This window comes from Pituophis catenifer, unplaced genomic scaffold, assembly GCF_029215685.1.
Source record: "Pituophis catenifer annectens isolate HBS135680 unplaced genomic scaffold, rPitCat1.0.hap2 SCAF_8, whole genome shotgun sequence".
Classification (NCBI taxonomy): Eukaryota; Metazoa; Chordata; class Lepidosauria; order Squamata; family Colubridae; genus Pituophis; species Pituophis catenifer.
In genome coordinates, this window is record NW_027256888.1 from 72,993,901 (window position 1) to 73,007,306 (window position 13,406).

General features: G+C 47.1%; 1 protein-coding gene across 1 annotated transcript in view; it reads left to right on the forward strand.

Moving 5' to 3' along the window:
- Positions 1–13,406, forward strand: part of SCD5 (stearoyl-CoA desaturase 5) — a 43,645-nt gene that overhangs the window by 28,307 nt on the left and 1,932 nt on the right. The window contains exons 2-4 of the mRNA XM_070948652.1: positions 2,996–3,126; positions 5,865–6,070; positions 12,287–12,519. Coding sequence (XP_070804753.1) covers positions 2,996–3,126; positions 5,865–6,070; positions 12,287–12,519 — 570 coding nt within the window. The remainder of the gene's footprint in view (positions 1–2,995; positions 3,127–5,864; positions 6,071–12,286; positions 12,520–13,406) is intronic.

Sequence of the window (13,406 nt, forward strand, 5' to 3'; positions counted from 1 at the left end):
CCTGAAATCAGCACAGTGTAACAACACAGCGAAATGACTTCGATTTAATGCAGTCCGGCTGGGATGCCAACCCAAAACTAATTGCAGAGGGAGACGAGTGAATTAAAAAATGTCTTTGAGCAGGAAGCCAGCTATCCTTCACAATTAACAGGGACTTGAAAAACATTAGAATTTTCTAAGCGTTAGAAGGAAAAATGGCCTCTTTCTTATGCCTGTGAAACTAAAATTCAAATAACTGGTTCCGATGGGTTATAAAATGAATTTTAAACAGTAAAGTTGCAACGAAGGTTATGCGTAAGAAAAGTGCTGTTTTAATGCTTTGTCTAGCTCCATGGGAGAACAGGTTTTACAGAGTTGCAGCTGAAAGCCGCTGTACAGAATCGTGGTTAGCTGGATATCTGCGATACCGAGAAATGTCCTCTCCTATTTCTCCGCCAGCAATTTCTCAGTGGCAAAATGAATGCGTCTTTGAAAGTGCCACCATTGTTAGCAGATACACTGTAGGATTGCTTGACAGTGTACATCAGGAGTGTCAAACTCAAGGCCCGGGGCCCAGATCCAGTCCGCGGGTGTTTTGCCCCAGCCACGGACCCCAAAGAACGCCGCACACACAAAGTCTGTACAAACCTTAGTTTACTAAATTAAATAAGTTTTTTTTTCCAAACAAAGGGTGTTAATTAACTTTCTTAACAGCCTACAAGAATCCAAAGAATAAATAATCTTAATCTTACTATGGTTGGCAGAAAGCCCAGAAGCAATTTGCAAAGAACTAAAATTAAGGCATGAAGGAGAGTGAACGAAGTTGTTCCCTGCAAATTGCTTCAGTCAGCGTTCCTCCTTAAATAGGCTAAGGGAGGGCCAAGTAGTCCCAAGCCTTACTTTTGAAGAGACCTCCTCCTGAGGAGCCACTCCTGCCTTTTGGCAGCTCTGTGCGCCCGTGCATCGAGAACAGGCTCCTCCTCTTCGTCCTCTTCACTTAAGAGAGCTTCTGGAGGTTCTGAAGGCCCTGGCTGAATCCCCACCTCTGGCACTACATCTTCTCCAGCCTCATTATCCAACTCGAGTGCCAGCTGCACAGGCTGCTGGCGCAGCACCACACCAGCCTCCTCGCTGTCCGAATCAGCCACCAGCCGCACAGGCCGTGTACGGGCCACAACAGTGGGGTGCTTAGATCTGGCCCAAGGGGCCGCCCTGGCAACATCAAAGGACTGGGCCATGGTACCTCTGCCAGCAAAAATGGAGCTCGGGAGGGCCACACGCAGCCCTCTAGAGCTCTGGCAGATCGTTGCAGAGGCTGTCCCAGCCAAAAACGGAATTCACAAGGGCTGTGCGTGGGCCCCCCAAGTTCCGTTTTTGCTGGCAGAGGGTTGCAGGAGGCCGTCCCAGCCAAAAATGGAGCTCAGGAGCCCATTTTCGCTGGCAGAGTGCTCAGGCCATCACAGGCACCCCTGACACGAATGTCATGCTGGCCATGCCCACCCCAGCCCCCCAAGATCAAACACAACCCTGATGTGGCCCTCAATGAAATCGAGCTTGACACCCCTGGCGTACATGCAAAGAAACAGGGAAAATGCAGACAGTCCTTCAGCTTACAACCACAACTGAGTTCAAACTTTCTGTTGCTGACAAACAAAGTCGATGGGGAAGCCAGATTCACTTCACAACTGTTTTACTAACTTAACAACTGAAAAGACTCACTTAGCAACTGAGGCAAGAAAAGTCATAAAAAGGGGACAAAACTCACTTAATCGACTCGCTTGGCAACAGGAATGTTGGGCTCGGTTGTGGTTCTAAGTCGAGAACTGTATAATATTATCAGATCGATTTTCATTACAGAAAGCACAGCTGCATTGTGAATTGCCACCGTGTGGCAATTGTGTTCCTTGTTCAGAAAGAGGAAACATGTTGTGGGTGGACATTCCTAGGTGACTCAAGAAACAATTCTACTTGAAAGCGTCCATTTTTGCTGCCTCTGTTAGAGGAGAAACCGTGGGCATGGAGAATTTTCTAGCGAGTGGAGGAAGAAAACATGGCTAATGAGAGGTGAAACCGTCTAAATTTCAACCCCTCTGTGAGAAGTGGTTGCCAGGTTCTACATTTTTATGCAATATGCAGTTTTTATGACAACCCAATAGGCTAGATGGGTTAAATTAGAAGTGTCAGCAAAGGATTACGTGCTGTGGCTATAGAGGAGGGGTATCAAACTCAAAGCCAGTGGGGTGCTTAGATCTGGCCCATGGGGCTGCCCTAGAAACAGCAACAGATCGGCCCATGGTGCCTCTGCCAGCAAAAACAGAGCCCTCCCAAGCCCTCACTGGCAGAGAAATGCAGGAGGCCGGCCTGGCCAAAAACAGAGCAAATGAGCCTATTTTTGCTGGCAGAGCACTCAAGTCATCACAGGCATTCCCAACATGAGTGACATCAAGCTGGCCATGTCCCCAGGCATGCCCCCCTCCCCATCCCACCCAAGGTCAAACACAACCCTGATGAGGCCCTCAATGAAACCAAGTTGGACACCCCTGCTATAGAGGCATTGATAGTATGAGCTGTAGTGTCAGGTTTTCAGGCCGTCTTCAAATAAATTGCGTCTCAAACAAAGTCGTTTTTGAAACAAACTTCCATTTTATTTAGCACGGCAACTTTTACACTGACTCCATGCAGCCAGCACTGAGGTGCTGACCCAAAATCCCTCCTCTCCCTTCCCCCACTCCTCTGCATTCATTGGCCATTTTTCCAATCATTCACCCCTAATCTACTGCTCCAACTCAAAGAATTTCCCCCCTCCCATCCATCTCCTAGGGGACATTATCTCCAGCTAAAATAAGTAGGTGAAAGGCAACCGTCCCGTTGCAGACACTAGCGTTCTCCTTCTCATGTCAGCACTAGGATAAATGCATCTTGACGTGCTGACATGTAGTTTAATAACCCCACAGAGGGTTTGGTGCTTTCATAACTTTTCCTTCTTATTTCATTGTTCCGTCATTTTTTTTTTCAGCATACATATGTTTCCTGGTGTGTGCCCTGGGTGTGACAGCAGGTGCCCATCGCTTGTGGAGTCACAGATCTTACAAAGCCAGACTGCCTCTGCGAATATTTTTGGCTGCAGCCAATTCCATGGCATTTCAGGTGGGTATTTAGAATCGATTCACACAGCACTTGAACTCTTCGTAAGTAATCGTGTAAGGCTGAAGTGGCCAACCTTGGCAACTTGAAGACCTGTGGAGTTCAACTCCCAGAATTCCCCAGCCTGTTATGCCGAGTTTTACTACTGGTTCTTGCGAACCGGTCCGAACCAGGGGCAACCCACCTCAAAAAGGGGCAAAAAATATTGTAAAATATTTTAAAATATTTTACAATATTGTAAAATATTGTAAAATCAGGTGCAACTGTCGGGCATGAAGCATCAAGACCACATGTCAAGTTCCATTTAAGATGATTTATTGCCAATGCCTATATACAAGAATCTAGTCAACTGATAGCACTAGGTAAGAGCCAGCGGAATTCGAGAAGGGTTGGACTTAGACAGCTTGTGAGAACCTAATGATTCCAGGCTAATTCCTTTCTTGACTCCACCCCCAGGCTCTGCCTCTCTTTCTCCTGTATCTGGTCACTTAACAACTACCTTGTTTAGCGATAGAAATTCTGGTCTCAATTGTGGTCGTAAGTTGAAGACTACCTGAATATTAATGTCTCCATCCTGTAAGGCAGGGGTGTCAAACTCAAGGCCTGCAGGCTGGATCCGGCCCGTGGGGTACTTAGATCCGGCTTGTGGGACTGGCTTGGAAATAGCAAAGGCAGTGCCTCTGCTAGTGAAAATGGGCTGCCAGGGGATGGGGGGGCTGGGCAGCCCCCTTGCAGCCTGTTTTCAGCCTGGACGGCCTCCTGCAGCACCCTGCTGGCCAAAATGGGGTGTGGGTGGCCGCGGGCGGCTCCCACACAGCCTGTTTTCAGCCTGGATGGCCTGCTGCAACACTCTGCCGCCCAAAATGTCTCCTCCACACACCCCTGACCCGCAGAGGACAAGTACAATGCTAATCCAGCCCACCAAGAAATCCAGTTTGACACCCCCTTCTGTAAGGGGCAAAGGCACAATGGATGGGGCTGCTTATGGTCTGAGAAGAGGTACTGCTCTTCAGGTATGCTATTGTCCACAATTGAAATATCTCTTGTGCTGGAATCAGGCTCATAAGGAGCTTCTGCTATTGTCAACAAGATTGTTATAAACCAGGGGTATCAAACTGGCGGCCCATGGGCCGGATCCATCACATACAGGCCACGCCTACCCCAGCTCCGTGAATGAGAAAAATGTCACAAAATGTCATGTGGTGGCAATGTGATGCCACAAGTTTGACATCCATGTTATAAATGATAATTATAGTATGTGAGTGAGAGAAAGAGGGTGCAAAGGAAGAAAAAAATGTATATAAATAAAGGGATTGTGTATTCAGTTTAATCCTGAGCAGGCATTACTTGGTATTGTATAGGGCCCTGGTCAACCGGCAATTTAGTTTGCAGAATTATTTATTTTCCAGTTTTTATTATCTAGGTAAATCTTAGAAGCCACCGAAAAGAAACCCATCAGCTGGTTTCTTGGCTCTACAACAGAGAAGTATTTGAAATGACATAGACTATAGCAGGGTTGTCAAACTCCCGGCCCGGTGACCGGATGCAGTGATGGGATTCTACCGGTTCAGACCAGTTCCTGCGAATCAGTAACTCTGACGATCAGCTGGGAGCGAACCAGTTCGTCCTGACGATCAGATGGACCCACCTGTCTACCCACTCTATTTTCCTACCTTTATCTCCTCAGCTGATTGCCGTGGCAGAGCTGATTGCCGCGCAAATCAGCTGCGTTACTCCTCTGAAGAAACCAGGAAGTGAAGATTTCTTCAAATTGCACACACGCACACAGCGCACGTGCGTGAGCGAAGCATGTGATCACCAAAACAGTTGTTAAACCGGGAGGATCCCACTGCTGACCGGATATGTCATGCGCTAACCACATCCATGCCTGGTTTAGCAAAGGGGAAAAAGTCCCGATACATCTCGTGACACTGCCATGATGATGTGAGTTTGTCATCCCTGGGCTATAGGGTGAGAGATGTCTGCACCTGCTACGGTATTTATATGTTAAAAATAAGCCCACCTGCTCTCCTCCTAGAAGCTCAGGTGGGTGAGGTAAAAATACTTCTGAAGTCTCATAGGAGGTAGAAGCAACAAAATAGCCAGAGGGAAATTTCCTTTGGAAACGAAGCCAGCTGCTATCTTTGATAGCACTTGACATAAACAGTTGTTTTTCTGACAGAGCAAACAATGCTGTTGCTTGTCCCAAAGGTGCTTTTTCAAAAGGCAAGTGGACTTTCTTTGTGTTTCTTTGAAGATGTTTTTGCTTCTCGTTCTTCAGAAGTGAAGAAGCTTCTTGGATGAGAAGCGAAACGTCCTCAAGGAAAAACAAAAGAAGTCCAGTTGCTTTTTGAAAAAGCACCTTTGGGACAACCGTGACCTGGATGACTGAGAATCTCCAGAGACAATCATCATCTTCCTTTAACGACCCCATAATCCTTTGAGGGGGTGGAGTCTGGGCAACTGAATGGAGCTAGCAGTGATTTAATGGCCAGATGCCCTTCCTGTTGCCAATGCAGAGTTTTGTTCAGCAGATATATTCCCAGTGTGCCCCGAGAGAGAAATATCTGCCTCTACATAGGTTCGAACTCACAGCCTCCTGATTGTGAGGCAAGAGCTCCATCTCTAGGCCACCGCACCACTCCAATCTCCATAGACAATGCTGTTGCTTAAAAACACAACATGGGCAAGCAAGGTCCACAAAACCATGACACTTAATTTTCTCCTTCTGTTTTGTGCAGAATGATATTTTTGAGTGGGCCCGAGACCACCGAGTGCACCACAAATACTCCGAGACGGATGCTGACCCGCATAATGCCCAGCGGGGATTCTTTTTCTCCCATATCGGCTGGCTCTTTGTTCGGAAGCATCGTGACGTCATTGAGAAAGGAAGAAAACTGGATTTCAGTGATTTATTGGAGGATCCGGTGGTGATCTTTCAGAGAAAGTGAGTGATAATGGTAAACACGAGTAGGGCTGGAAATACACTGGTGGTCCATCATAGCAGGTTTTCAAGTCAAAGTTAGCCAGCTTTTGGGATTGTAGTTAGGCAGAGGTGTCAAGTTTCGAGGTCGTCTCAAATAAATTGCATTTCAAACAAAGTCTTTGAAGAAAAACTCCCATTTATTAAGCACGACATTCTAGCTCCGACTCATCGCAGCCAACACTGACTTCCAGCCCCCAAACCCTCCCTTTCCATTCCCCACTCCCCTGCACTCATTGGCCATCTTCCAAGTCACTCTACCCCTAATCTACTGCTCCAGCACAAAGGAATTTCCCCCCTCCCATCCCATCTCCTAGGGGATATTATCTCCAGGGAAAATAAGTAGGTGAAAAGTCAAACGTCCCTTTCCAGACGCCTCCACTTCTCCTTCTTATGTCAGCACTAAAGTAACTGTAGCTTGAAATGCTGACAAGAGGATTGGATTAGATCAGCAAAGCTGGCTAGGGAATTCTGGGAGTTGAAGTCTACCAATCTTAAACTTCTCAAGCTGGAGAAACACTGGCCTAGATCAGGGGTCAGCAACCCACGGCTCTGGAGCCACATATGGCTCTTTCATCCCTCTGCTGCGGCTCCCTGTCGCTCAAAGTATGCGTCACCGCCGCCAATGTGCGACACCTGCCGGCATGTGATTTATTGAGCTTTTCAACCCCCGGTAGACCAACCATGGATAAATCCAAGAAAAGAAACGTTTCAGAAGAAAACAGAATGTTTATTTCAACTACATATGCTAGTTTTGTGGTCGCTCAGGAAATAGCACAGGAAGGGTTTTGTGGCTCCCGGTGTTTTCTTTTCTGTGGGAAACAGATCCAAATGGCTCTCTGAGTGTTTATGGTTGCTGACCTCTGGTCTAGATGACCTCCAGCGTCCCTTCCAACTCAATGACTCTATGATAATTAGCATTTTCCAACTAAGGGCTTGTAGAGTTGCATTAGTGATTTTTCAGAGGTGCAAGTCCATGAAGGAGAGGACTTATGAATTTAACAAACAATGCCATTTATAGGATTGTTATGGCGGCCGCGATACATTAATTACTGCACAGAGTTGAGTGCAAAGCTAATGGAAAGTTGGAAGAACAATCCCACATTCGTGGAAAAACTGTATAGAGTATACAAAACTCTCTTATAAATAATGACACAGTTGGGGATTGGGATCAATTCCTGCATAAATAAATGACTTTGTCCATGAAGATTAGCCAGTCTGAAAAACTACGGCGATAGCTGGCTTGCTGAATTTTGGGGGGAAAGATTTCTAATTCTAAGGACCGTACAGGTGCATTGATCTCTGACTGAAATAATCAGTCGCTAATACTGCTAGGAACAACTTAATTTAGCCACAGTTCCTGCTTTGTTTCTCACCTGAGTCTTACTTCAAAAGAAAAGGGAAAGGAAAGAATGAAATGAATAGACCTGGATAACAAAAGAAACCACCAGCCAGGCTGAAAAGCAGCTTTTAAGAATATCCCAGCATGGAAGAAAACACACACACACACACAAACATTTAAAGCATTAAAAATGGATTTAAAACATTAAAAAGATGCTTTTAGAAAGAACGGGCTCAAAGAGATCTCCCTTCAAATACAGTGAGTTGGACAATGCTTCTATTATTAATCCCACCCCCGTTAAGACTTAAACAACCCTGAACTGCCCTTTTATTCGTTTCTTGGATACATGGATGTCTCACATTTTCACCAGGGATTTTTTATTCCCATAGCCACAACCTCATGGAGTAGTCTAAGTGGGCTGAAAGAGGGAGCGACAACAGGAGTGAGCTTCAAAAATTTTAGCAAGGGGTTCTCTGCCCAGTTGTTGGGTGGGCATGGCCATGGTGGGCGTGGCCTAATCGGCATCCTGCATCACGGAGTGTGTGTGTGTGTGTGTGTGTGTGTGTGTGTGTGTGTGTGTGTGATTTTGCCCTCCCCAGGCTCCGGAGGCTTTCCTCAAGCCTCTGGGAGGGTGAAAATGACCTCCCCAGACTCCAGAGCAGGGGTGGGTTCTAATTTTGTTTACTACCGGTTCTGTGGGCGTGGCTTATTTTGTGGGTGTGGCTTGGAGGTCATGTGACTAGGTGGGCATGGCTAGCTGGTCAGAGTCATTTCTGGAAGGTCCTCTTACGACCAGTCCTCACACTTACGACCCGACTCATTTGTTTGCTTTTAACACTGATCAGCTGTAGGACGTCCCTTTGAAGCCCCGCGGCAAGAGTTTAAACAGTTTTTTCCCCCTCTAGTCATCAGCTGGGACTCAGGAGGCAGCAATAGATTGGGGGTGGGACCAAATAAAAGATAAGAATAACATGGGTGGGGGGGGAGGGCGGGGGAGAGAACCGGTTCGGTGACATCATATCATCACCGCTACCGGCTCGGCCGAACCGGACCGAACCGGGAGCAACCCACCACTGCTCCAGAGGCCTTCTGGAGGCCAGAAACAGGCCTGTTTCTGGCCTTTCCAATCTTCCGGTAGGCCTGTTTCTCACCCTCCCCGTATGCGCCCTGCACTTACCTGCATCCAAAATGGGCCACGTGGGGACTCCTGGGAGGGGTGGGGCCAGCCAGGAGCGGGATTTGGCGGTTCTCCGAACTGCACAGAATCTTAGCTAGAGGTTCTCCCAAACCCCTGAGAACCCCCAGCAGCCCACCCCTGGGCAACATCCAGTGGCTGCGAGTGGATTTGAACCATGGAAAGCAAGATGGTTCAGAAAAATTAGAGAAAGCGTTGGACAAGGAAGGGACCCTGGTTTCCAGAGTTTTCCAAGCTAAAATGAGGAATTTTCAGCAAGACAGCCTGATGACACCGTAAAAATCAATACATTTTTAGTGAAGAAGCTATGAATGCTTATGCTGCAATTTGCTACGCCATGGGAATTTGTCGCTTTTTTTTTTTTTTTGAGTAGAAGGAAAGCTTCTTTGTTCCCGTTAAAAAGAAAGAAAACATGATGACAGCGGAAGGAAGGGGAACATCATCAGGCGTGAGAATCAGGCAGAATTTTATCTCTTGGGGGAGTCGGGCATAAAATGCTTTCCAAGCTTCTGCATGGAGGAGAAAGAAATCTTGACAAAATGACAATTACTTCAAGAGGGATGGTTCCAAACAAAGGAACAGACTCTTGTGCCTTCCACGCACACAAAGGCCCTGAGTGATAAGGGTGCCGTTCATGGCAGCTTGCAGAAAGATAAATATTTTGAGGTGGTAGAGGAGGTGAAGGACAAACATTTTAATAGATTCCCTAGCTGAAACATTTTATCTAGCAATGTTAACTGAAAAAACATCTCTTTTTTTCCCCCCAGCTGGAGGTTAGAATATTCTTTCCTGGTGAAAAAAGCAACTAAAGAGAAGATGATGATGATGATGATGATGATGATTTATTGAATTTATATACCGCCCTTCTCCCCAAAGGGACTCAGGGCGGTGAACAACTGAAAATTAAAATAACATACAATATAAAAGTTAAGAGCCTTGGTAGTACAGTGGTTTAAGGCACCCTGTTATTAAGCTGGTTATTAAGACCAGATGCCTGCAATTACTGCAGGTTCGAATCTCACCAGGCTCAAGGTTGACTCAGCCTTCCATCCTTTCTAAGGTAGGTAAATTGAGGACCCGGATTGTGGGGACAATAAGCTGACTTTGTATAAATATACAAAAGAATGAAGGCTATTGCTTAGCGCATTGTAAGCCGCCCTGAGTCTCCGGAGAAGGGCGGCATATAAATCAAAATTAAAAAAAAAAAAAAAAGATAACTAAAAAATAAATTAAATTAATCCCGCCCCAATTTAAAACCCCAAGCTATACAATTAAAAACTAACCCATAAAACCTATTCAGGCCAGGCCGGCTTGCTGAAATAAAAACGTCTTCAGGGCCTTACGGAAAGTGCGGAGATCCGGGATCAGTCGTATTCCGGGAGGTAGCTCATTCCAGAGGCGGGTGCTCCCACAGAGAAGGCTCTCCCCCTGGGGGCCACCAGCCGACATTGCTTGACTGACGGCACCCTGAGGAGGCCCTGTCTGTGAGAGCATATTGGCCGGTGGGAGGTTATTGGTAGCAGAAGGCGGTCTCGTAAATACCCTGGCCCTAAGCCATGGAGCGCTTTAAAGGTGAGAACCAACACCTTGAAGCGCACCCGGAAGACCACCGGGAGCCAGTGCAGCTCGCGCAGGAGAGGTGTTATATGGGAGCGCCATGTCGCTCCCGTAATCACCCGCGTGGCCGCATTCTGGACCAGTTGGAGCCTCCGGGTGCTCCTCAAGGGGAGCCCCATGTAGAGAGTGTTACAGTAGTATAATAATCAAAAGTTTACAGGTGTCAAGGAAATGCTCATGCTAATTGTGACGATGGCAGCAGACTTGGGCAGAGATTTGAATCAGAATAGAGCAGGAAGGGACCTTGTGGAGGTCTTCTACTCCAGCCCCCCTGGTCAAGCAGGAGACCTTATACCATTTCAGACCAGTGACTGTCCAGTCTCTTCTGAAAAGCCTCCAGTGATGGAGTACCCGCAATTTCTGATGGCAAGCTGTTAATTGTCCTCACTGTTAGGAAGTTTCTCCTCAGTTCCAGGTTGCTTCTCTCCTTGATTAGCTTTCATCCATTGTCTCTTGTCCTGCCCTCAGGTGCTTTGGAGAATAATTTGACCCCCCTCCACTTTGTGACAACCTCTCAAATACTGGAATATTGCTATCATGTCACCCCTAATTCTTCTTTTCTTTAGACTAGCCAAACCCAAAACCTTCAGCTGTTCTTCATATGAGCCACAGTGGTGCAGTGGTTAGCTTGACCCCTCCTCTCTGTGGCAGCCCCTCAAATATTGGAAGACTGCTATCATGTCTCCCCTGGTCCTTCTCTTTACTAGACTAGCCATGCCCAGTTCCTGCAACCCTTCATCGTGTATGTTTTAGCCTCCAGTCCCCTAATCATCCTGGTTGCACATTTACCCTGGGATGCTGCAACTATCATAATAGCAATAGCACTTAAACTTATATACCACTTCACAGTGCTTTACAGCCCTCGCTAAGTATATTTTACAGAGTCAGCCTATTTCCACCAACAATCTAGGTCCTCATTTTCCCAGCCTCGGAAGGATGGAAGACTGAGTCATTTCCATTTCATTTTATTTGATTTATATACCGCCCTACTCCCGAAGGACTCAGGGAGGTGAACAGGCACAAGATAAAACACATAGAATACAAAAATTTAAGAGCAGAAGTAAAATCGAATTAAATCAATTTAGCCCAAGACAAATTTAAAACCCCAGGTTAAGAACAAATTAAAATTTACATTAAAATTTACATTAAAAAGAGAATGGGAGAAGTTAGGCCAGACCAGCCAGGTGAAATAAAAAGGTCTTGAGAGCGCGGCGGAAGGTGCGTAGATCCGGGATCCTCCGTATCTCCGGGGGGAGCTCGTTCCAGATAGTAGGTGCCCCCACTGGGGGCCGCCAGCTGACATTGTTTGGCTGACAGCACCCAGAGGAGTCCCTCTCTGTGAGAGCGTACCGGCCGGTGGGAGGCCGTTTGCAGCAGCAGGCGGTCCCACCTTGAGCTGGTGAGAATCGAACTACTGAACTGCTGGCAGCCGGCAGTCAGCAGAAGGAGCCTGCTCTACTGCATTTTAAGCACTGCGCCTCCGCATGTTACGTACTTGGTTTGCCAAGTGCATTAATAACAACAATGAGGCAATAACAGGAAAGAGGTTTTACACTGCCATAAAAGAGTAGTTAGGTGGACACTGTAAATTATTAAGAGCCGCAGTGGCACAGTGGTTAGAATGCAGTACTGCAGGCTACTTCTGCTGACTGCCGGCTGACTGCAATTCGGCAGTTCCAATCTCACCAGGCTCAAGGTTGACCCATCCTTCCAAGGTGGGTAAAATGAGGACCCAGATTGTTGGGGGCAATATGCTGACTCTGTAAACCGCTTAGAGAGGGCTGTAAAGCACTGTAAAGCGGTATATACGGTAAGTCTAAGTGCTATTGCTGTTGCTATACGGTTTGGTGCCCAGGCCTTTGATCATCATATATTGACAACCTATCTCCCATTATCTTTCCTTCTCACTTGGAATCATGGTTACGGGATTCTGGAATCATGGTTACAGGATTCTGGAATCATGGTTACGGGAAATATTGCCTCGTATAACCCAGTCACCCCTGTGTTTTTCTTTCTTTCTTCACAGGTACTATAAAAGTTCGGTTGTGTTGATGTGTTTTGTCATTCCTACTATCGTGCCTTGGCATTTCTGGGGCGAGAGCATATGGAATTCATACTTCTTGGCTTCTATTCTCCGCTACACCATCTCCCTCAACGTTGCTTGGTTGGTCAATAGTGTGGCTCACATGTATGGAAACAGGCCCTATGACAAAAACATCAACCCTCGGCAGAATGGCTTTGTCACTTTCGGAGCTATCGGTGAGTTGCCTAGTTTTGGGAAGGGTGGCCTTGAGGTTGCTTTTCTCCAGACTGCTTTAATGGTGCTTTAGGGACGTACACAGCAATGGTGGGTTCCTCCCGGTTCGGTCCGGTTCGGCCGAGCCGGTAGCGGTGACAATATGACATCACCGAACCGGTTCTCTCCCCCCCCCGCCCTCCCCCCCCCACGTTATTCTTACCTTTTATTTGGTCCCACCCCAATCTATTGCTGCCTCCTGAGTCCCAGCTGATGACTAGAGGGAAAAAAACTGTTTAAACTCTTGCCGCGGGGCTTCAAAGGGCCGTCCTACAGCTGATCAGTGTTAAAAGCAAACAAATGAGTCGGGTCGTAAGTGCGAGGACTGGTCGTAAGTGTGAGGACCTTCCAGAAATGACTCTGACCAGCTAGCCACGCCCACCTAGTCACATGACCTCCAAGCCACACCCACAAAATAAGCCACGCCCACAGAACCGGTAGTAAAAAAAATTAGAACCCACCCCTGGTACACAGGTTGTGGTGAAAAAGAAGATGGCAGCTGTGTTGGTGGGATCAAGGGTTTTCTTCTTTTTTATGGGTGTTTTATGAAATCTCCAAAGGCAGATAATATTAGGAATTTCTGGTATGGGTGAGAAATTAAACACCTCCTTGCCAGAAATCAACACCCAGATTAACACCAAGATTAACAAAATAGACAGGGGTGGGCTGCTGGGGGTTTGCAGGGGTTCAGGAGAACCTCTAGCTAAGATTCTGTGCAGTTCAGAGAGCCCCCAAATCGCACTCCTGGCTGGCCCCACCCACCCCGCCCCTCCCAGGAGTCCCCATGTAGCCCGTTCTGGATGCAGGTAAGTGCAGGGCGCGCGCCAAGGCTCAGGGAGGGTGAGAAACG